Source organism: Nansenia antarctica, assembly GCF_963989245.1.
Source record: "Nansenia antarctica genome assembly, chromosome: 5".
NCBI classification, from domain to species: Eukaryota; Metazoa; Chordata; class Actinopteri; order Argentiniformes; family Microstomatidae; genus Nansenia; species Nansenia antarctica.
Window position 1 is genome coordinate 26,953,943 of NC_137690.1, and position 24,884 is coordinate 26,978,826.

The following is a 24,884-nucleotide window of genomic DNA, read 5'->3' on the forward strand; positions in this document are numbered from 1 at the left end:
AGGTGGAGGGAAATAAAGAAGTATTTGAGATGAAATATATTTTACAGAGAAGGGAAGGGAAGATTTTAAAGTCGTTGTTTTTCTTTTTAAGGGAAACAGGGCTTTTAAAAAGAATTTAAGTTAGTAAAGTTAAGAAGCAAGTCCTGTGCCACACTCCAGTCCAGCGGTGGCGGTAATACACCATTTGGTTGTCAACCGCCAATTGAAAAAAGAAGAAGAAGAAGAAGAAGAAATCCAACAGAGGAAGAAGAAGAAATACATCCACAACAATCGTGCCCCGGAAGTTGATCTGTTACTTGTGTTGTTACTCGCGCTTTACACACATAGGTGCCTGAAGTGTTGGCAGAACAACATACATAGACGTTGTAACTAAGTTAGTTTACACTGGTATCAAAATGGGGAAGCGACAACATCAAAAGGATAAAATGTAAGTGTCAAATAGTTGTTTTATTGACTATAGCAAAACCCCATGGCCAGGTGTTATAGCTAGCCTAGCTAGTAGCTACAGCGGTTTGTTCCACCATCACATTATTCATCCAAGTTTCATAGACATTGTCCCAATGGTGTCGGAGATCAAGCGTGTGACATGAACGGACAGAGACTGAATGATAGGTTTCATTGTGGGGGACAACAAACACTTTAGCTACAAAACATGGTTAAATCTAATTCTGAGCTTATGGGTAGGGTTAGGTCTTGCATCTAGAGCTCCGTCTCTAAGCTATCATGATGCTGGTCAGAGTTACTACGGTGTTAGCTAACTACTTTGATATAATCTCCATTATGTTCCTTGTTAAACGACTAATGTTCTATTTTATTAACAGGTACATAACATGTGCTGAGTACACCCATTTATATGGAGGGCACAAAGGAGGTAGGATACACTTTCTCCCTCAACCAATTTCTCAAAATTAAATAATTTAATGCTTACTGTCGACTGTACCTGTGTTTGTCCTGTGCTGTGTCACTGAAGGTTCTAGGTTTTATTGGTTCTCTCTGTAGTGTTTAGGATTGCTCAAACTGCATGACCAGGGACTGAATCTTAATTCAAAATGTCAGGCCCTATCCCCTCTTCCTGTTGTGAGTGCACATAGATCTGCTACACTCAGTAGTGTTTCCTAATGCCCATATGGATACAAATAAAATGGTGTTATTATCTGAAGATTAAACTTGGATTCAGTTTACTTTTCTCTGTAAGTAAGATGCTATTAATTTGCCTCATCCCTCATATCAAGCAGTGGTAGGTCCTGGTATAGCATTAATTACTCAAACTCCTGTTCTTTGGGGGTACTCCTAGATTTTTCTGTTGGTAGGATGGGATCACTTGTGTTTTCAAGCCCAGCTCCTATCACAATTGAATATCTTTCTGAATCCAATTTGACCAATCCCATTGTTTTATCAATTTCAGAAATCCCCAAGGCAAATTTTAGACGCCTGCCATTCGATCACTGCAGGTAAGGAAATGCAGCCTTTTCACTTGCTCTTTTAGCCTAAATTCCTTCATGACTTCATGAGATGACAATCTGATTTCAAATTCATGCAAGGAGGGGTTTCATTTGCAGTAGTGTTTTGGTTGAATGTGTGTATTGCTCTTAATTTAGGCGTAGTTTAAGCCTAAAGTTGGACTTTCATCAATACTGTCTTCCCTCTCCTATTTCAGTTTGTCTCTTCAGCCATTTGAGTACCCAATGTGCACTCTTGATGGAATCGTCTTTGACTTGCTGTAAGTAGAGCCCGACAGATGTATTGGAGCAATGTTATTATTGGATGATGTTGACTTTTTACAGAAATATCTGTATTGGCACATATTCTGCACATATTTGGTATTGGACCCAAAAGTCCACTATCGTTTGGGTTCTAACTAAGTATTTTACAGAGGCGTTTCAGTAAGATGTCTGTGGGATGTCCTGGACCACACTGGCCAAGATAATATCAAAAATATTCCATTAGTGTGCAAATGTAGCAAATGTTTATCAGCTAGTGAGTGAAAGCTGTCCATTGTGCAGGGATGTCATTCACTGGGGACTGATACACACTTACAAATGGGCTTTTTACTTCTTACCAAGTTGGTTTGGTGACTGGGAGACCAGACTCTGTTCACAGCTAGTCGGTTGCTCAAACAAAAATCAGTCACTCTTGTGTATCCACCACAGGAATTCTTTTTTTAAATTATTATTATTATCTATGAAATTGTGGCATACCACGTTCATGGTGGTCTGTTAAAATGGTCCGTTTTAATTCTACCTTTGCCTGGGAGATTTCAGAGGTAGGAGGGTGAAGTGAGTCTGTAACTCTGCTGATATGTAGATTCTATAAGAACAAACTGACCCCCCCCCGTCCCCCCTTTCCTGTGCTTTAGGAGCATAGTTCCATGGATCAAGAAGTTTGGCACAAATCCCATTTCTGGAGAGGTAAGGAATCAACCAAACAAACAGACCAAAGGGATGGTAAAAGGATTGCATGTTGAACCCTAAACACTGTTCTTGGACCAGCTTTTCCCATCGTCACAAACGTTCAACTCTCCATCTTGGAGGTTGATGTAGTATTGCCATTGTTAGTTGTACAGTATTATTATGTGGCAGAGGCAGCCAGGAGAGACTGAAAAGCACACGTCACAAACTTTACATTGTCAAGAAACCTGGACAGTTTTTGTCAGCCTATTGGCATACCTCTTCCCACCACTAGAGGGAGTCAAATTTCACAGCAAGTTGTGAACAGGCTGGGGGAATAGTACATAATGTATTGCTGCATTTCAATTCTTGACTCTTTTCCTAAGGTGTGGGAATATTGTGTACATATGGGTTTCACCATTTAGAAATGAAAAGGCTTTTTATGCTCCTGTTTCTGGGTGATGGGACAGATGTATCTGGATTTGTAGTTCAAATTAAGCATTTATGTATAGTATTTGGTCGACAATCCTTTTGATGCATGAAGTCTCTGCTGATGCTCTATCCTGCTGATGCTCTACCAGGCCTATCCTGATGCTCTTCCAGGTCTATCCTGTTGATTCTCTAACAGGCCAATCCTGATGCTCTACCAGGCATATCCTGATGCTCTTCCAGGCCTATCCTGATGCTCTACCAGGCCTATCCTGATGCTCTACCAGGCCTATCCTGATGCTCTTCCAGGTCTATCCTGTTGATTCTCTAACAGGCCAATCCTGATGCTCTACCAGGCATATCCTGATGCTCTTCCAGGCCTATCCTGATGCTCTACCAGGCCTATCCTGATGCTCTACCAGGCCTATCCTGATGCTCTAACAGGCCTACCCTGATGCTCTACCAGGCCTATCCTGATGCTCTTCCAGGCCTATCCTGATGCTCTACCAGGCCTATCCTGATGCTCTACCAGGCCTATCCTGATGCTCTACCAGGCATATCCTACCTGATGCTCTACCAGGCCTATCCTGATGCTCTACCGGGCATATCCTGATGCTCTACCAGGCCTATCCTGATGCTCTACCAGGCCTATCCTGATGCTCTACCGGGCATATCCTGATGCTCTACCAGGCCTATCCTGATGCTCTACCAGGCCTATCCTGATGCTCTACCAGGCCTATCCTGATGCTCTACCAGGCCTATCCTGATGCTCTACCAGGCCTATCCTGATGCTCTACCAGGCCTATCCTGATGCTCTACCGGGCATATCCTGATGCTCTACCAGGCCTATCCTGATGCTCTACCAGGCCTATCCTGATGCTCTACCAGGCCTATCCTGATGCTCTACCAGGCCTACCCTACCAGATGCTCTACCAGGCCTATCCTGATGCTCTACCAGGCCTATCTTGATGCTCTAACAGGCCTATCTTGATGCTCTAACAGGCCTATCCTACCTGATGCTCTACCAGGCCTATCCTGTTGATGCTCTAACAGGCCTATCCTGCAGGAATCTTCAGTTGTTTATTTTGAGTTTTTTTTTTGCCTAAAATCTTATCAGCAAATTAAATGCATATGAAAGTTAAATCTGAAGATTGACTTGGCCTGTCAAGAACTTTACACTTTTTGGCTCTGAAAAACTCCATAGTTGCTATGGCAGTATGTTTTTATTTATTTATTGAACTGTAAGTGACCATCCTTTTTGAGGATAACTAGTGGTTTGCGCTTTGCATTGAAGCCTCTGTAGTTCAGCTGGAGACATACAGATATTCTGCGGGCGGTCGTCTCTGACACTTTAACACCTACCTCCTGGAGAGTGTTCTTGATCAGTGGGACAGTTGTTTTGGTGTTTCTCTTAATTATGGTGAGCATTCTTCAGTCACCCACTGTAGAAGACTTCCTTGGCTGTTTGCAATTGCTGAGCTCCCCAGGGCTTTCTTTTTCTTCTTTTTAATGATGTTCCAAACTTCAGATTTTGGCAAGCCCAAGGTTTTGGCTACATTTCAGTTGTTTTTTCCTTGACTTTCATTGACACTGCTTTGGTCCTCATGTTGACATACACCAATAGCAGACTCCAAAGGCAAAGCCAAGAATCAGTACTAGACATTGACAGCTCTCTTATGTCTGCACAAATGATGTTACGGAACACACCGGACTCACCAGAAACACCTGGCAAGCTAATTGTCCTATTACTTTTGGGTACCCTGAAATAGGGGGACTGTGCATAAAAAGTGGTGTGATTTCTGAATGGTGAAATGAATATGTCCACAGATACCAACAAATAACATCAAAGCTGAGAATTTCTACTTTACTATTTTCAATAACAATAGTAATTGTTTGATTTAAAATCAAAACCTTTGGAGTATTAGCCAAAAGAAGAAAAAATGCTTCACTGTCCCATTACTTATTCGATCCAGTCATTCGCAAAAACAGACCTAAAAAGCAAAGTTTAAATCCTATTCTCCCATGTGTATGACTCAGAAATATATACAGTATGTATTAGGGATGTCCCGATCCGATACTGATATCGGATATCGACCCGATATTGGTCCTGAATGCTGGATCGGGGATCGCACCAGAAGAAAAAAAAGGCTCCGATCCGATCCTACTGTCATCCGCAGTCAAACGTATGTGTATAAGCGATGAGGGAATAAAAACAGTGAACAGAAACACGTGTCGCAGAAATGCTTCACGCGAGTCCTATATGCGCTTAAAATGCGCATAGCGCTTCACGCGAGTCCTATATGCGCTTAAAATGCGCATAGCGCTGCGCTGTGTGCTTCCGGTTTCATTACAAAGAGGTTAACCCTATATGTGCCTGACGTCTAACAACATTCAAATGACTCTAACTTCATATTTTTTCGGATTTCAATGTATGACACATCATTTGAAAGCTTATGATCCGTAGTTCCAATCCACAACACGTCGCATTTGTTGCTTTAATAAAGGCTGGCAGTCTTTAATTTAACTGTTGTTGGTGTGGACTATATACTGGGGAGGTATTTGTTATTATTCAGGGGTCAAAAAATTTATACAAATATCGGATCGGTATCGGTATCGCCGATACCCGAAGCCCAGGTATTGGTATCGGTATCGGTAGTGAAAAAGTGGGATCGGGACATCCCTAGTATGTATATCATCATTGGACACAGCCTAGTGGACGGACACTTCGAGTGAAAGAATATGTTGTAACCAATTTAAAGCTCAATGCAAACATGTAAATTACAGGGCAATGTGCACATTGTGTTCACTGGGGTCTAGTTGGACATTTTCAGTGTCTTTCTTTGTTGCCCACAGAAACTTGAGGCGAAGTCCCTCATCAAGCTCAACTTCAGCAAGAACAATGATGGTGAGTGTGGGCTGTGTTAAACAGGTGAACCTCCAATGACACTTGCAAGCATTTTGTTTTTAAATTTAATTTAATATTAATTTAAATCCTATGTTTTATTTCACAGGAAAATATCATTGCCCTGTCTTGTACACTGTCTTCACAAACAATTCCCATATCGTAACCAACAAGGTTACTGGAAATGTGTTCTCCAATGAGGTGAGAACAGTGAACATGAACACTCACACACACAAACTCACACACAGGTTGAACAGTATACAGTCTTTCACAGCAAACAGGTTGAACAGTATACAGTCTTTCACAGCAGACAGGTTGAACAGTATACAGTCTTTCACAGCAGACACAGGTTGAACAGTATACAGTCTTTCACAGCAGACACAGGTTGAACAGTATAGTCTTTCACAGCAGACACAGGTTGAACAGTATACAGTCTTTCACAGCAGACAGGTTGAACAGTATACAGTCTTTCACAGCAGACAGGTTGAACAGTACACAGTCTTTCACAGCAGACAGGTTGAACAGTACACAGTCTTTCACAGCAGACAGGTTGAACAGTATACAGTCTTTCACAGCAGACACAGGTTGAACAGTACACAGTCTTTCACAGCAGACACAGGTTGAACAGTATACAGTCTTTCACAGCAGACACAGGTTGAACAGTATACAGTCTTTCACAGCAGACAGGTTGAACAGTACACAGTCTTTCACAGCAGACACAGGTTGAACAGTATACAGTCTTTCACAGCAGACAGGTTGAACAGTATACAGTCTTTCACAGCAGACACAGGTTGAACAGTATACAGTCTTTCACAGCAGACACAGGTTGAACAGTATACAGTCTTTCACAGCAGACAGGTTGAACAGTATACAGTCTTTCACAGCAGACAGGTTGAACAGTATACAGTCTTTCACAGCAGACAGGTTGAACAGTATACAGTCTTTCACAGCAGACAGGTTGAACAGTATACAGTCTTTCACAGCAGACAGGTTGAACAGTATACAGTCTTTCACAGCAGACAGGTTGAACAGTATACAGTCTTTCACAGCAGACACAGGTTGAACAGTATACAGTCTTTCACAGCAGACACAGGTTGAACAGTACACAGTCTTTCACAGCAGACAGATTGAACAGTATACAGTCTTTCACAGCAGACAGGTTGAACAGTATACAGTCTTTCACAGCAGACAGGTTGAACAGTATACAGTCTTTCACAGCAGACAGGTTGAACAGTATACAGTCTTTCACAGTATACACAGGTTGAACAGTATACAGTCTTTCACAGCAGACACAGGTTGAACAGTAGTCTTTCACAGCAGACACTGGTTGAACAGTAGTCTTTCACAGCAGACAGGTTGAACAGTAGTCTTTCACAGCAGACACTGGTTGAACAGTAGTCTTTCACAGCAGACAGGTTGAACAGTAGTCTTTCACAGCAGACTGGTTGAACAGTATACAGTCTTTCACAGCAGACACTGGTTGAACAGTAGTCTTTCACAGCAGACAGGTTGAACAGTAGTCTTTCACAGCAGACACTGGTTGAACAGTATACAGTCTTTCACAGCAGACACTGGTTGAACAGTAGTCTTTCACAGCAGACACAACACAGTTTCTGTTGTCATAAAAGACCATCTGTAGGCTGGTATAAAAGTCCAACTAAGAGATGACAAACGTATTACATCATCATATCATCATCCATTCAGTAGAACAGAAATACCCAAATAACAGGACTGACCGCAATGATGAAAAATCACATACATTTTAGTTAATTTGAATTTGTTCATTATGGGATAACCACTTTGTAACTTAGGGCTAAGTGCCTTACTCAAGGGCACACTAGTGGTGGTGTTCCCTGGTGGGATTTGAACTCATGACCTTCTGATCACCAGTCCAACTCACTATCCACTACCCCACCACCTATAAACCTTTTTCCCCCCCTCAGGCTGTTGAACAGCTCAACATCAAGACCAAGAGTTACAGAGACCTCCTCTCTGACGAACCATTCACTCGACAGGACATTATCATCCTGCAGGTGTGTGCGGTGTGCATGCACTGTTTTTGTTACACTTTGGGCAAAGATGTTGTTAATGTGGCTTACACAATGCCAGCAACTGTATATGCCTGCAAAGGTAGCGTGCAAAAATCATTTTAATTTCATCAGCAAATTGCCTGCAAGGAGAGAATCGCAGGCAATACTCTGGGAAAGAGAATTCGTAATTTGCCATATTCCATAGTTCTCTCTCTTCTCTAGTTCCGTTGCAGGGAGCTTTCATTAGATAATTGGTATTGGTTTCTTTTTGATTACAGGACCCCACAAACCTGGACAAGTTCAATGTTTCCAACTTTTTCCATGTGAAGAACAACATGAAAGTGCTTGATCCAGGTATGGCTGTGGAGTTATGACCGGTTCATAACTCATATCTCATATATAAACCAGTTGTTGTCAAACATGACATTTCTCTGTTTTGTATTCACACTTAACGGGAATTACACCAACAACTTAGGACTTCATATATTCCTCACCGTAAATCTTCTCAGAATTAGTTGTATTAACATCCTCCATCCTAGAGAGACTAGTAGCAGTATGCATGATGGTTCTTGCTCAGGCACGTTCACATTAATTATCATGTTATTGTTGTTCCCTCTATCCCCTATGTGCAGATGAGGAGAAAGCGAAGCTGGACCCAGCGTACCATCTGAGAACCACCAACCTGGAGACCCGGGAGACGCTGGCTGAGCTCTATAAGGACTACAAGGGAGACAAGCTACTGGCCTCCACCATGGCTGAGCCTGAAGTCAAGAAGACAGACAAGCTGAATGCAGTAAGTAAAGCCTGCCCCCCCCCCAATCAGTGTTTGCTCATATGTAGGGATGTAACGATACACTCAACTCACGATTCGATACGATTCACGATACGATTTTCTAACCATTTAGTTTTTTACTAGATTGCAGACAAATTATGACCGAAAAATATTATTTTATTTATTTCTCAGACGAAAACGACAAAATACTGTATTTTCTTAAATGATATTTTTTTGGCCCTTAACCCTATTATTAATTATGAATCAAACATTCGGCCTGGATTTATGTTGTTTTTATGGCTATAAATGTTCTATGAGTAAGTGCTTTTGCCCCTTTTTCCAGGATTACTTCAGCTTTCAATATGGCAGTTATTTAACATATTAACATATTATTTTTAGGGAACACAAAAACGAAATTGGATTTGGTTTTTAGTAAAGTGGAAAGTGTGATTGCACAAAAACTAAATATTTAGCCTGTTCAATTTGAAATGTCAACTATATTACATATGTCCAAGAAAGTTTGTGAGCGCTTGTACTGCTGCTTCTCTCAATGTCCTCAGCTCTAATTAAAAAGAGTATCGCTGTGAATTTTTCATCTGATAGATTTGAATCGTTTTTTGTATAAATTATTAACTGTCTCATGATGCATCGTTACATCCCTACCTATGTATAGGTATTTGGTAGTGTTTTTCCTGACCAGGAAGTGATGCAGACAAGGACATTTTGTTGTGAATAGGAAGTGATCGGAGAGTGTCTGATTAGGTCAAACAGAAAAGTAGTTTCTCCATAAACTGCTCACTTTTGGTCACGCTTAGGTGGTCCAGCAGCTACTGCTGTGACTGTTTCAATATAGCATTTGGTCTTTTGGTGACAGAATAATGTGAATTCGAGGTATGGTAATAGTTTCACTGCCACTGTTATGGTCCATCTCCTAGTTCCCGCCGTCTACAGACAGCTCCATGACAGCGCAGTAAAATGCCTTGTCCCACCTGGACAAGCATGACCCATCCCTGAAGGCTCTTGATCTGCCACTAATACCATTTTCACACAGAAAATAGGGCTTCAATTGCCCTTCGATAACTGTATCGATCATTCCTAGTGTTTTACAAAGCGTTCGGTCAACTACAACAAGGAACGTTCATGTTTAGTTACCCTAACTGCAAACGCCATTAGCCATTTGGTTTGCTTTCCAGTTAACAAGTTCAAATCATGATGAACATAATCATTTTTATTTATCTTATTTAAAATGGCAATGATGTTGGACAGGATCATGCTAACTTTCGCAGCCACCTGCACTTGTTGACTCCTAATTGATTGACAGTTCTTATTAGCCGCACAGCAACAGACAGTCCTGCTCACAGCTGAGGCTTGCCTTTCAGATAGAGGAAACGGGGCAGCCGCAGCACTATAGAACAATCCCAGAGTGTGTTTCCTTGCGGCTCTTAAAAGCTGTGACGCCTTTCAAACAGAACTAAAAGGTGTGACTTAAGTGCTTCAATGAAGCGTACCAAATGGTACTTGCAGTAACGGTGCTTGTCATAATAAATGGCAAAAAAAACTAAGAAGTAATTGGTTGTTGTTGTGTAATTACCAATTTGCCATGTACTTTCTAAGTAGATACCTGGTAATGTATGTACATTGCCCTGTACAAGTAATGGGACAGTGAAGCACTATGAGGTTAAAGTAGAGATTCCCTGCTTTTATATGATGGTACACAAAGTACATATTGGTTTCACTAACAGACTTATTTTTTTAGTAAGACTCTTATTCAGAAGGGGGGTGCCAGTATGTTAAATGTTATTTATGCATTTGACTTGACTATTCTGTGACTGTGAATAATGTCTATTGTGCAGCATATACCTCCATCCTGTCCAACTTGAAAGTGTTGTTTTATTGGAGTACACAATCCAATGTTTCACATTGCCTCCTCTCTAAATTCTCTACAGTAAATAATAATAATAACAATTTTAAAAAGCATTTTGAGTGCCTCTGGCCCGAGCATAGATTGCTTTTTGACTGATGAATAGATGATTCACTTACTTAGACAAATGCATTTGTTGTAAGTTGCTTTGGATAAAGGTGTCTGCTAAATGCCAAAAATGTAATGTAAATGTAAATACGTTTTAGCACTACTCGTAATACTGTAACGACCCTAGCCTTTAGCAGCCATGAGCACTGCCAAGTCTGTCAACTCCATTAGCACTGTGGATTGTGCACTCGCTTTGTAAGCGGGAGACCCAGGGTTGACCCTCCCCGCCAGAGTCACACGCTATGTGCTTGTTCGCTACACTGGTGTTAAAAGTGTGATGTCGTCTCTTAGGCCATCTGAACGGCGTGTCCACATGAGGGACTTGAGATAGGGAAGCCTGAGGAAACGACACATCCTCCAAAACGGAGGATGTGGTGTAACGACCCTAGCCTAGCCTAAGCAGTGCACTACCACCACCACCATGTGAGACCATTCTTTTAGCACTGTGGAATCACTCACTTTTCGAGTGGGAGAATAATATTCCTCATACCTTACATGTGTAACTATAGAAACATGGTGTGAACTACCTGTTTATAGCTCCTCTCTCTCTCATTTTTCCAAGGCTCACTATTCCACAGGCAGAGTGTCTGCCTCCTTCACCTCCACAGCCATGACCCCGGCCACCACCCACCAAGCAGGTGAGCTTTTCTCAAACCTTCAGGAAACGTTGCACCTGAAACATGTGTCCGTGACAAAAAAACAGCAAGAGCATTCTAAAGAGCATATGGTCGTGCTCATGACTATCCACGATATCACACGTTGCATGGATACCAAGTTGCCTGGATACCAATACATATCCCTATACCATGCATATCCCACATATATATATATATATATATACATATCCCTATACCAATACATATCCCACATATATATATATATATATATATATATATATATATATATATACATATCCCTATACCAATACATATCCCACATATACATATCCTGGATACCAATACATATCCCTATTCCCCTCTACAGATGTGCTACATACTAGGCTCCAGAGGTTAAAGACATGAACAGATTATTGTGTTTTGCTGCTGTTGTTGTTGTTGTTTAGACGCCATTGCAGACGACACTGTTCGCTACCGGTACGTGAAAAAGAAGGGCTATGTCCGCCTGCACACCAACAAAGGAGACATCAACGTGGAGTTGCACTGTGATAAGGTAATTCTATTGGGGGACACACACATATACACTGAAGTGACCAATCCTGTGTTTTGCAGTGCCATGTTCAAATCTTATAAACATAATATGGATGACAGGATCTTGAATTTATACTGTAATAACAAACAAATTATGACTGGGGCTTACATTGCCTTTTACTTTTAAAATATATTGTAATGTTGTTGCTGTTTTAAGAGGTTTTGCTATTTGTGAATGATCATGGAATAGTAGATAATAGTGCAGATTTGTTGATTTTTCGAAAATGTTGTAGTTGTTTTAAGTATGGATGAAAGGCTTCCACTAGACCACCGCTAGACACTGATGCATCATAATTATGCACCTGCATTGCCTGCCGGAATTTAACATTGGGAATAGTTGTTTTAGCAGAAAATCGAGCTGTACTAGATAAACTGATTACCATACAGGACATCAATTATTTTGGTGTGATAATTGCAGTTTGAAGGCCATGCAACTACTGATTGTGTCCTATAGCAAGTTCAATTCAGTTAATTATATGCTGAACAAGGTTTAATTGGTTAATTAACCGTTCCCTGTTCTAGGGTAACAGACTGACATGTTTGTGTTTAATGATGTGTCTTAATTGTGCAAGGCTGTTGTTTAGTTCAGACCTATGATGGAATGTTCACAAATGACTGCCTCATTTGTCAGCGTTGTATAAAAAATATAAAAATGAGCATCATTTGCGACCGCTTGTCAAACAATGTTAGAACATGTCACATTTAAACACTATAAATTACATTTGATGCCTTCTTGTCTTCTATGAATTTTGTAGCTGATAAACCTTTAACTTTGAAATGGTAACATATTTTGAGCTGTGCTCACCATTGAATGACCTATGTGCTGTGGGAGGTGTCACAGAATGTAAGTGCTCCTGGACAGCTCCCTGACCTGTGTATAATACATGAAGACAGAGACAAGTCTCTTCTACGTAACAGCAGGAGAGACCTTATCCATGCTCATGACCTAGATAGACCAGCCATCTCCTCTTCTCTCTCTCCCTCTATTTTGTCTTTATCATAGGTTTTATAAGCTCTGAGTTGAAATGACGTTAATTATTATCCTTGCTCTCAGATGGACTCAATTCAACTTAGTGAGTAACTTGTTGGAGGCTTTTTTGCATTTGAGCTAATTTTAGGAGTATCATAGCAAAGGGGGGGAATATATATTGACTCAAGACAATTAATTAATTAATTGGTAAAAACATAAAATAATAAATCACTTTATTAGTCGTTATGACATCATTACTTTTTATACTATTTATTTTTACACTTTTTTTTGCCTTTTAGCTAGTTTATAATATGTTTGAAACTGTGTGTGTGTGTGTGTGTGTGTGTGTGTGTGTGTGTGTGTGTGTGTGTGTGTGTGTGTGTGACTGCCTTCTTGTAATTCTTTGCCCTGGTAACTAGGGGCTATTTCTGCTCCATTTTCATTGGCTTCCTGGTCGTCAAATCAGGATAAAGAGGAGAAATTTAAGTGGTTAGAATCCCCCTCCCCTACCTTCCCCCAGCCGACTCACTAAGAGAGCTGCTCTATTTCTAGCCTGCTGTTTATTAATTAATGCGTGTTATTTCACTGTCACATAAACTCTCACTCACACAGTGCATTGCCTCTTCCCTCGTAAACTTACCATTGGCTCACTCGACACATCACTTTTTTTGGAAGCTTTGTCTCAAGACACAGTTGGAGAAGCTTGGAGAGGACCCAAACTCCATCCATAAAGAACCCCAGAAACGTTCCAGAAATGTTCTCATGTTTTTTCTTGTGGATTTCCACACAACTCAGTGTCCAAGATGCAGATATTCTTTATTATTCTGCTTTAAATGCATTCTATGTCCAGATATCTGCTTTGACGGTCATATCTTTTATATTGCTGTAAAAAGTTATCATTCAATATTTCTTAAGACATGCTACAGCGACGTTATGGACATTTAACCACCTAAATGCTTTGGCAAATATTAGTGGCTCTGTAAAAGTGAAAGTAAAAGTGGTTTTATTTACTACCTCAACAGTAGGCCGATGTTTTTAAGTTTGGCACCTATATGTAGGAAACAATGATCTTTAGTGATGTGATATTTATGCCCCCTCTTCCTAGACACCCAAAGCTGGAGAAAACTTCATCCGGTTGTGCAAGAAGGGCTACTATGATGGGACAGTCTTTCATAGGTCGATCCGGAATTTCATGGTAAGGACATAATTATATTTTGGGTCTATACTGCACAAGTTTGGATTTTTTTGAGGTTAAAGTAGAGATTCTCAGCCTATATTTTAGGATATTTGTGTACATATTGGTTTCACCTTTCACTTCTTATGTCCCAAAAGTATTACATGTCTAAATGAAAGACTCATGTTTAGTATTTGGTCGACAATCCTTTGCATGCAATAACTGCCTGAGGTCTGCAACCCATTGACCCCACCAGACGCTGGGTGTCTTCTCTGGTGATGCTCTGCCAGGCGTACAGCCATCTTCAGTTGTTGTTTTGTTTTGAGCAAATTACATTTCTGCAAATTACATTTCAGCAAATTAAATGCGTGTTAGTAGTATGTTTGGGGTCATTGTCTTGCTGTATGATGAAGCGCCATCCAATCAGTTTGGAGGCATTTGCTTGTACTTGATCAGACAAGATGTTTCTGTACACTTCTAAATTAATTCAGCATCATCATTGAAGACAAGTGAGACAGTTCTAGTGACAGCTATGCATGCCCAAATCATAACACCCCTCCACCATATTTCACAGATAGGGTGGTATGCTGTGGATCTTGGGCAGTTGCTTTTTTTGCCATACTCTCCTCTTGCCGTCACTCTGGTACACATTATCCTTCGTCCACAATAGCTTTTTTCAGAACTCTGCAGGCTTGCAAACTGTAAACTGGCCATCCTGTTTTTGAGGCCAAGTAGTGGTTTGGCAGTGTAGCCTCTAGTTGTCTGCAGATGTCTCTGACACATCCACGCCTGCTTCCTGGAGAGTGTTCTTCATCTGTGGGACAGTTGTTTGGGGTTTGGAGCATTCTACGGCCAACCACTGTAGAGGTCTTCCTTGGCCTACCAGGCCGTTTGAGATTGCTGAGCTCAGCAGTGCTTCTTTCTGTTGAATGATATTCCAAACTGTTGTTTTTGGTAAGCCTCAGGTTTTGCCTATGTTTCAGATTATTCAGCCTCATAATGGCTTCCTTGTCTTTCATTGACTGCGTTTACATGCACACCATATTCCGATTAAGGTTAATATAATATAGTGCCATGAAATAGGACTGTGTGTACAAATAAGTGTTGTTTCTAAATGGTGACACCAATATGTACACAAATACCCTAAAACAAAAGCTGACGATCTCTTGTTTAACCTCATTGTAATTGTCTGATTTAAAATCCAAAATCAGAACAAGGTCAGAATGCAGGAACCATTATTAGATTGTAAAATTAAAGATGATTCCTTTTCCTTTCAGATACAAGGAGGGGATCCAACGGGCACAGGAACAGGTAAGGCCAGCCCGATTTAGAATTACAACTCAATGTCTTTGAAATATATGTAAAACAGACCATTTTTATTATTATATCACAGCTTAGTTGAATAATAAGAGATTCTGATGAGTGAAACGGCATTCTAGAGTATAAATAATTTTCCGATAAACGTACAGTTGCAAAAGATGAACAGTCACCTGTTATGAGGTTCCATTAATATAAATGCACTCTACATTAAAGGCACCATATGCAGGACTGCATCCTCTTTTCACTGCGATAGGAATTCAAATGACAATTCGGAATAGTGTCTCCTCTCTCTCTACACTTGCTCAACGCAAACTACTTCTAACTCATGAAAAGCTACAATTATGTGAATGGCACAGTGTAATAATAATAATAATAATAATACTTAAGACTTTTTACACACTTTTCTAGACAAGAGTAAAACATTTCTGAATAAAAGTCTAAAAAAAGTCTTAAAAAAAAAAGAATAAGTCTGAAAGAACATTTCAGAGTAAAAGTCAAAAAAGAAAATCTGAGTAAAAGTCTAAACCTTTTTTTTCAGAATAAAAGTCTGAACCTTTTTTTCAGAATAAAAGCCAGAAACTTTTTTTTATTAATAAAAGTCAAACTTTTTTTTCAGAATAAAAGTCTCGAACTCTTTTCAGAATAGAAGTCTGAAAAAAAAAAAATCAGAATAAAAGTCTCAAACTTTTTTTTTATTAATAAAAGTCTCAACCTTTTTCAGAATAAAAGTCTGAAACTTTTTTTCAGAATAAAAGTCAGAAACTTTTTTTTTCAGAATAAAAGTCAGAAACTTTTTTTTTCAGAATAAAAGTCTTAAGGGGGAGAGAAGAACTGAAAAATAATGACAAATATTGGCAAATTGAAACTCATCCTGTGACCCAATTCTCCACCTTTTTCCTGTCTGGACTGCACTTGTGATTAGAATTAGAACCCATGCTGCCTGCCTGAATGTTGTTGCTCTGACAACAGATAACAGCAGCCCGTCTGTGATTGCTGAGCTCACCAGTGCTTGCTTTCTTTTTGAATGACGGTACAAACTGTTGATGTTTGATCAATCTAAGGTTTTGGCTGTGTTTCTGATTAGATGTTTCTGATATTTCAGCCTCATAACGGCTTCCTTGATTTGCATTGATGTGTCATTAATCCTCATGTTGACAGACCCCACTAGCAAACTCCAAAGGCAAATGTCTAGAATCAGCCCTAGACATTGACAGATCTCTCATGCCTGCACAAACGGTGACTGAACACACCTGACTAGAAACTGTTTAAAAAATTAAAAAAATTAAAAAAATAAAAAAAAACTTTCGGTGCCCTAAAATAGAGGGGGGGACTATGTATAGAAATGGTGAAACCAATTTTGAAAAAAGAAAACATTGAATTAAAGCTAACAGTCTCTACTTTAACCTCATAATCATTTGTGTGTTTGATTTGAATTCCAAACTGTTGGGGTATAGAGTTAAAAGAAGACAGAATGCTTCCTCCCACTGTATGTAGACACTGTATGGTACTTGGAGTTATTGAATATGAGGTTAAGGCAAAGCAGGAATGGGCCTCCTATGGCAGCAGGCTGAGCTGATACAAGTGTATAGCTCTTTCCTTCTCTCTTTCACACTAACATGTTGCCTCTGTGAGGAGCTTGAAGTGGTACTAGGGGGCGGCGGTAGCCTAGAGGTTAGCGAGGCCCGCTAGCAATCGGAAGGTCGCTGGTTCAATCCCCGCCTTAGGAGGGAACTGGATGTGAGCTGGTTACTGGAGGGCTGCTGGCATCATATCTAAGGTGCCTACCACTGCCGTTGTGCCCTTGAGCAAGACACTTAACCCCTAATTGCTCTAATCTATTCATGAATGGAAGCAAAACTAACCAGCTAATAAACCAGAAAATCATACAGTCTGATGTAGTAACCTTGTTCATGACTGGTTTTCCCAGGTGGTAAGATTAGCCCTTTGTAGTTTTTCAAAATCCTGTCACGCTGAGGGAAAATGTCAGCAAGATGATAAATTATGCAGAAATGTCACCCATGGAAAAGTTATGGCTGCGTGAAGGCTCTAAAACTCAGATTGGCTGGCAGTAAAATTCAACCCAATGTGGCTGAGACTTTTCCAACACTTTATTAGGAACACTATACTAATACTAGGCAGGGCCTGTCTTTGCTCTCAAAACAGGCTCAATTCTTCATGGCATTGATTCCACAAGATTCACACAACATTCCTTTGAGATTCTGGTCCATGATGGCAGATTTTTCATGTGCACTTTCAAGCTGTGAATCTCCTGTTCTACTACATCCCAAAGGTGTTCTATTGGATTCAGTTCCAGTGACTGGGAAGGCCACTGAAGAACACTGAACTCATTGTCTCATAGAACAGTTTGAGACGACTTTTGCCTTGTGACGTGGTGCATTATCATGCTAGAAGTAGCCATTAGAAGATGGGTACATTGTGGCCATGAAGGGATGCACATGGGCAACAACAATACTCAAATAGGCTGTGGCGTTCAGGAGATGATTGATTAGTATTAACGGGCCCAAAGTGTGACAAGAAAACATTCCCCCCACCATAGCACCACCTGAATGAATGAGGAGGTGTACAGGTGCTTGTAATAAAGTGTTACGTGAGTGTATATACACGCACACACGCTGTATACTGTGTACACACCATAATTGCACACAGATACACACACAGATGCAGCTGACAGGACATGGGGCAGTAAATCACACCTCAGTGCAGTACACCCTCTCTCCCCCGCTGAGAGCAAATCAACTCAAACAGTGTGTGTGGTTGGCTCCTCTTAATTAATGAATCATGCCTCACAACAGGGTTTGTTTCCAAGGACGAACAGGGGGTAAATAAGCCTGGATTTTCCTTTAGCGGCATTGATGGAATACCCCCCCAGGTTCTCTGTAGGGGCTTGTTATGAGCAAATGTACAGGTTCCTTTTGTATTTGTTTTACATATACATATGTGTGTATATAGTATATCTAATTTCATGAAGATTTTACCTTGAATTACTGATGTAGAGGATTAAGCTCTTCAGGCATCAAGCTCTGAATGTGCATAGAAGAGGCAATACCACTATGCTGACCTCTGTCTGTCTCTGTTTGTCTGTCTCTCTAGGAGGTGAATCTTATTTTGGTAAGCCCTTCAGAGACGAGTTTGTGCCCAACCTGTCCCACACAGGGCGAGGGGTGCTCAGCATGGCCAACTCGGGTCCCAACACCAACAAGTCCCAGTTGTGAGTCACTCTTGTTAACTTGTTGAATGTTCTGTCATAGGCCTACATAACTCCATTGTGATGCACTATAAATGACAGTATGTAACAGTTTAATGACGAGCTGTTTTTAGGTGTCCGTCGGGCATTAGTCATGCTTCAATAATGACTTGTGTCATGATGTCAGTATCATATTAAGTAAGCATTATAGCATGATTAACATCACACTTCCAGATATGGGTTGTTACCCTGGCGTGCATTATTATGTTCCCCTATCCCACTGTTCTTTGGGGAGTATTCCCCCTGAGACTTGCTATTTTAGTCATTCAAAGAGTCCTCAAACACCCGGAAGAGTGTGGATAACCTTGTTAATGCACACATCCAGTGTTTCGCACACCCTTCAACACCTTAGTATTCTGCAGTCTGAACATGCCACGTTCCTATAGTTCCTCTAATTAGGAGGGAGGTTTGCACACCGTGTTTTCCTCTAGGTGCTCAGAGTGAATTAATGAACAATTCTAATTTAATTAGTCCACTGGCTTTCTTGCTACTTCACATTCACTGTTAAAAGTAGGGTTAGGGTAGTGGGCAGTCCCACTCATATTTTTCATTTTATTGGACAGATATAGTGAAGACAGACAGGAAAGCAAGGAGCGAGAGCATGTCAACAGGGCATGGGCCGGATTCGAACCCATGACGACATGGGCACGTGTGCACTGTGGACCGCCGTGGTAGACCACTGGACCACCCCAGGCCACCACATTCACTGTTTAACAAAAACATTTATCTTGCTCACATAAATGTGATGTAGCAAGGAAGCCAGTGTGTATGCGTTTTGTCACCTTTTGTCATCGTGTCTGGAGCTGAAATCACAAGTATGATATGCCAACATAGAGATACTGTAACTGTTTTCCATTTAGCTAATAGTCTGGGACTCCTTTCTCAGGTTGTCAGATTAATGCTAGGCTTGAAACACAGTTTAAGCCAATCAGATCACATATTTCTCCAAACCCGTTTTAGAATTGACATTAGCTTGTATCAGCAGGACAACGATGACAACAATTGTGTGTCTGGACATAGACAGGCCTACGCTAGAACATTGTTTACTGTTATTATTTGATAAGAAACAAGGTTGTCCACCCTAAGGATATGTCAGGTAAGCAGTAAGTACATCATGTAGCCTTATTCATTTGTCTTGTTTGGTTTCCTCCCACAGCTTCATCACATTCCGCTCATGCGTCTACCTGGACAGGAAGCATTCAGTGTTCGGAAGGTGAGACACACACACACACACACACACACACACACAGAGTGCACTCCATAAGTATTGTAAAGAGGAAGCATTCCAACAGTAGATAAAAACATTTTGAATGTATATTTAACTTGGGATAATGTGGGACAAAGTAGAGACTCTTTTTCAGATTGGGTTCACCATTTAGAAAGTCTAACATTTTTCATTTTTCACATATCAGTGCTCCGAAAGACAAAATAATAGAATGTCCAAATAAAGTACTTGTGTAGTATTTGGTCAACAATCCTGCAATCACATTGACCCACCAGAGGCTGGGGACATTCTCTAGTGAGGCCCTGCCAGGCCGGCAGCCATCTTCACTTGTTGTTTGTTTTGGATTTCAATCTGATGATTGACATGGCCAGACAAGAATGTTCTGTTTGGCCCTGAAAAACTCCCTAGTTGCTATGACAGTATGTTTGGGTTCACTGTCTTACCCTTAAATCACACGTTGCAAAACTCAATGTACAAAGATAGGGCTGGATTTAGCAGGTCAGCAGTTAGAGCCACTGAAGACACACAGCCAGTGTGGAAGCCGCAGCAGTTAGAGCCACTGAAGACACAGCCAATGTGGAAGCCGCAACAGTTCTGCCACCCACCCACACACGCTGCTGAGGTTGACGCCTGCAGTGTGTTTTAAGGGTTACTCATCAGTAACATGGTCAATTGAGTTAGCCAGTTCTTGTGGATGAAGCTTTACATGCACAAACCATAGCACCCTCTCCACAGATGAGGTGGTATGCTGTAAATCTTGGACAGATCCCTTTTTCTCCAAACTTTCCCCTGCAAGCACTCTGGTACATGATTATATTCATCTTATCTGTCCAGACAGTTTTTCCAGACCTCGGCAGTCTTTTTAGGTCCTTTTAGGTCCTTTTTTTAGCAAATTGTAACCTGACCATCCTTTTTGAGGATAACTAGCAGTTTGCCCCTCCAGTGAAGTCTGTGTAGCTCTCTTATGTGTAATTTCTTCCACAGAAACACAATAGTTTTCAGGTTTACAATGAGATGAAATAAAGAGATCTGACGTCTTTTGGAGAGGGTACTTTATTCAGTGTTAAGAAATGATGTTTCAGGCTAGAAGGTTATCTCCTTCTCTCTCTCCTATACACTAGGAATATAAAATAGAATACAGAAATCATTGGGCAATTCTAAGGCTATTGATGTATTCTGCTCATGGTAGTCTTACACATTCACGCCTACCTCCTGGAGTGTTCCTGATCTGGACAGTTGTTTGGGGAGTTTTGCTGATTGATTTTTCTCATCAAGCCTCATAATGGCTTCCCCGACTTTCATTTCTTTGGTCGTCATGTTGACAGACACTAGTAGCAGACTCCAAAGGCAAACACAAAGCCTAGAATTAATACTAGACATTGACAGCTCTCTTATGTGACGGAACACACCTGACTAACCAGAAACACCTGTCATCGGAATTCTCCAATACTGTTGGTACTCAGAAACAGGGGGAAGTTATGTATACAAAAAGGGTTGAAACTTCTAAATGTTTTTTGAAACAAAATGTCTACTTTAACCTCATAGTAATTGGTTGATTTCAAATCCAAGCTGTTGGAGTGTAGAGCTAAAAGAAGACAAAATGGTTCCTCTTGCCAATACTTATGGAGGGCGCTGTAGATACACATCCATAGAGAGTTTAATTAACTGTGAGCCTTGGTCGCCCTCTGGGGAATTCAGGCTCACGCCCTTGCTCATGCTTCAATTCTTTCTCCTTCTCTCTTCAATTCTACTTCCTTCTCCCCCCCTCTTCTCGAACCCCCCTTCCCCCCCCACCATCATTTGGGTTTACAGTAACATAGTTTGGCCCCAAATTAACAGCTGCATAACTAGAGAGCATGTGGATCTGGAGAAAGGGACTATTAAAACAATACATTTTTAAGAGGGTTATCTTAAATACATTGCTTTGTTGACTAAGAATTTAGTAACTTCCTGGTAACAATTTGGTTCTTTCTGGTGTCCTGGTCAATTACTGAGAAATGATTGTTGTATAAGCTGTGACCATCTAGTTTGTAATTGCTAGGTAATTCTTGTGGGGTGATTTTAATTACCTGACTCAGATGGATGTCTGTGTTTCGTATCAGATGAATATACAAGTTCAAAGCAGTCGAAAGAGTTTGTCGTCCATGCGTCTTCTAACCTTCTCAATTTGGCCTTGAGTAAAGGCACATGCTGTACGTAGCAAGATCAAAGCTGTATTTGAAAGAGGACTATTTCAAAAGCAGCTCATCCAGCTCGCTTTCCGTCAGATGTCTAGACGTCTAGTCACTGAAGTGTGTGATGATTACTAACATACTGTGAACCTTTTTTTTAAAAATTGTTTCCTTTTCTGCAGAGTTGTGGGCGGCTTCGAGGCACTCACGGCTTTGGAGAATGTGGAGAGTGATGTAAAAACAGACAAACCCAAGGTATGGGGCATTTCCTCACCCAACTAGGCTTACTGGCATGCTTCAGTATAGTGCACACACTTATGACAGTCTCAAGCTGTTGCATGCAGGGTTTACTGCATTGATCACAAGTTCTTCACTGCAAAGTAAAAGCAGAATCAAGTGTTTTCATCCAACGTGTCTTTGCAAACAATTACAGGCTTTTATCAAATGTTCTTTGTTTGAAAGAGGGTGCTTTAGCTGCTCTGCTCCCCTATGCATATCTTGTCACTTACTCACACACACTGTGTCTCTCTCTCTCTCTCACTCTCACTTTCACTCTCTCTGTTTTACGAACACGTATTCTGATTTAGGAATAGTCATTTTGAGAATAAACTCCCAGCATGCACTGGGGTACTCATCCCAGTAGTCACACAGCAGCACAGATGGACACATTGTTTGTTTGAAGATGTTGCTTTTGGATAATGCTGTTGTTGTTGGTCTGTCTGTCTGTCCTGCTCCCACCTCTAGTCTGAGCTTAAGCTCCTGACTGCCACCGTGTTTGTGGATCCTTACGAAGAAGCCGATGCCCAGGTTAGTGTGTGTGTGCGTTTTAGAGGTAGTGTGTCTGATGTTTGAGGACTGTGTGACTATGTATTGCGTGCGAGATTTTGCGTGCGTGCAGCCAGCTGTTCACCAGTTGTATTCCCAAAACAGAACCTCCATCTCTGCTGAGGAACAGATAGGAACCAGTGATGGAAAGGGTTGGCTAACAATACCCCTGTGTGTGCGTGCGTGTGTGCGTGCGTGTGTGCGTGTGTGTGTGTGTGTGTGGTGTGTGTGGTGTGTGTGGTGTGTGTGGGGTGTGTGTGGGGTGTGTGTGGTGTGTTTGGTGTGTGTGTGTGTGTGTGTGTAGATTGCAGCGGAGCGTCAGAAGGACATCCAGCAGCAGGAAGAGGAGCAGGCTCAGGCCACGGCCTCCCGGGTCAAAGCCAAGGCAGATCAGGTCCCAAAGACCTTCAGACCTGGAGTGGGAAAATACATTAACCCTGCAACGTAAGACAACACACACACACACACACACACACACACACACACACACATACACAAAACCTAGGATGAGAAAGCCCATCAGTGTTGCTTTTATGACGATGTCGCCACTAATGACATTGTCCCTAAAAAACACTGGTTCAAAATGACTTGTTCACAGATATGTGAAATGTGTATTTTTCGTTGATATTAGCAGATGATTAAAGCAACACATTTGATTCTCAGCAACCATTGCTGATGTTTTCAACAGTCTGACAGATTTGCTAAATTGTGATCCATGGTACTATTCCATGGTACTATTGGGAGGGGATAATTATAGGCCTAGCTTGCAATAAGCCTCTGTCAATCTACTCTAATTGCCCCCACTGTTGACTGCCATTGGCAGTCCAAAGAGGTTTCTTTTGTATTAGGTTGTATATAATCCAGTACTGCCAGCGACCCAATGCTATAACCACACATACACAACAGCATTCAAACTTTACAGAGAGGAAGCAAAAGGTAAACAAAATGAAATGAAATGAAACGAATGTAGGCTATTACTTACTGAAGAATGTAGGCTATTACTTACTGAAGAAACCAAAGTGGCAGTTCAATGCTTCAGGGGCACCGAATATGGCTGACCCTGTGCCTAGAGCAAAAATACAAAATTCCAACAATTGTCTGACAAGTTGATTGCATGGCAATAAATCAGTAAAAAAAGAAAGAGACAGTAAATCAGTAAAAACTGTGGTTATTACTGGGGGTTGCCAGTTATAATGGACAATACATATGAAGTGTATTGATGTACTAAAGGGAAAATCCTCCTAATCTGTGCGCATAACTTGAATCATGACCCAATTCTGACGTCACCCCATTGAAGTTGAGATGTAACACTGATTAGGGCAGGGTTCCTACTTGGCATCGATCAATGAAAGTATGTTTGTTATGACTCCCATTCTGTGACTCTCCCATTGTGGTTTGGTTTATTTCTTCAGGAAGCGCCCGGCTACGGGAGAGGCGAGTGGACCCTCCACTAGTGGAGTGACAGCCAAGAAGTCTAAAAGCAAAACTGGTTTTGGGGACTTCAGCTCTTGGTAGCATATGGATCAACTTTATCCTGCCCCTGCACACCCCAATACTTTTCTCACAGAGCTTTCACTTTTTCTTGTGGCAAGAATGGAGAGTCAAATTGTGAAATGTACAGTATCTTCTCTTTTCATGGTATATATGATTTTATTGACTATCAATAAAATCCACTTTCAATTATGTTGTAATAAATGTATGTTCTTATTAGTTATTTTTCTGATCAATAGTTACAATATAATTTGACTGCCAGGTTAGTGGAATATGCTTTCAGTACAACATGGTAGGGAGCTCCACTTTCACCATGAACTGGGCTTGGACTGAGATTGAGATTCTGCCTCTAATTACATGGTATTCAAGTAGAAGACCATTTAAAGGGGAGATTCATGGAGGATGCAGAAGCCAGGAATCTACAGTAACAGTTTATTTGAAGGTAGCATTCATAACACCTGACAGGACTGTTTCATGACATCTTTGAGTGTTGCTGCATCATTCATAACAAGCCGCATGGAACAGTTTCACCTCAGACATTATTTATGTCAATATAAATGTCCCCTTTTGTTATGCAATCCACAGCAATTCGTAAATAAAATAGAGATAAAATGGTTCTGCATGGAGGTAAGAAGGTATGTTTTATTATTATCAAGGTGTAGATGTTTTGTTTCTAACAGTCCTGT

General features: G+C 40.9%; 1 protein-coding gene across 1 annotated transcript; it reads left to right on the forward strand.

The window, feature by feature from the left end:
• Positions 1-320: 320 nt before the first annotated feature.
• ppil2 (peptidylprolyl isomerase (cyclophilin)-like 2) lies at positions 321-24,884 on the forward strand. The gene is made up of 20 exons (XM_080530572.1): positions 321-427; positions 822-871; positions 1,406-1,451; positions 1,658-1,720; positions 2,357-2,408; positions 5,670-5,721; positions 5,828-5,919; positions 7,662-7,751; positions 8,027-8,102; positions 8,381-8,541; positions 11,112-11,187; positions 11,613-11,719; positions 13,833-13,922; positions 15,179-15,212; positions 18,333-18,450; positions 19,643-19,699; positions 22,065-22,137; positions 22,627-22,689; positions 23,012-23,151; positions 24,120-24,884. Exons 1-20 carry the CDS (start codon positions 396-398, stop codon positions 24,220-24,222), a joined length of 1,575 nt encoding a protein of 524 aa, XP_080386698.1. The 5' UTR covers positions 321-395; the 3' UTR covers positions 24,223-24,884.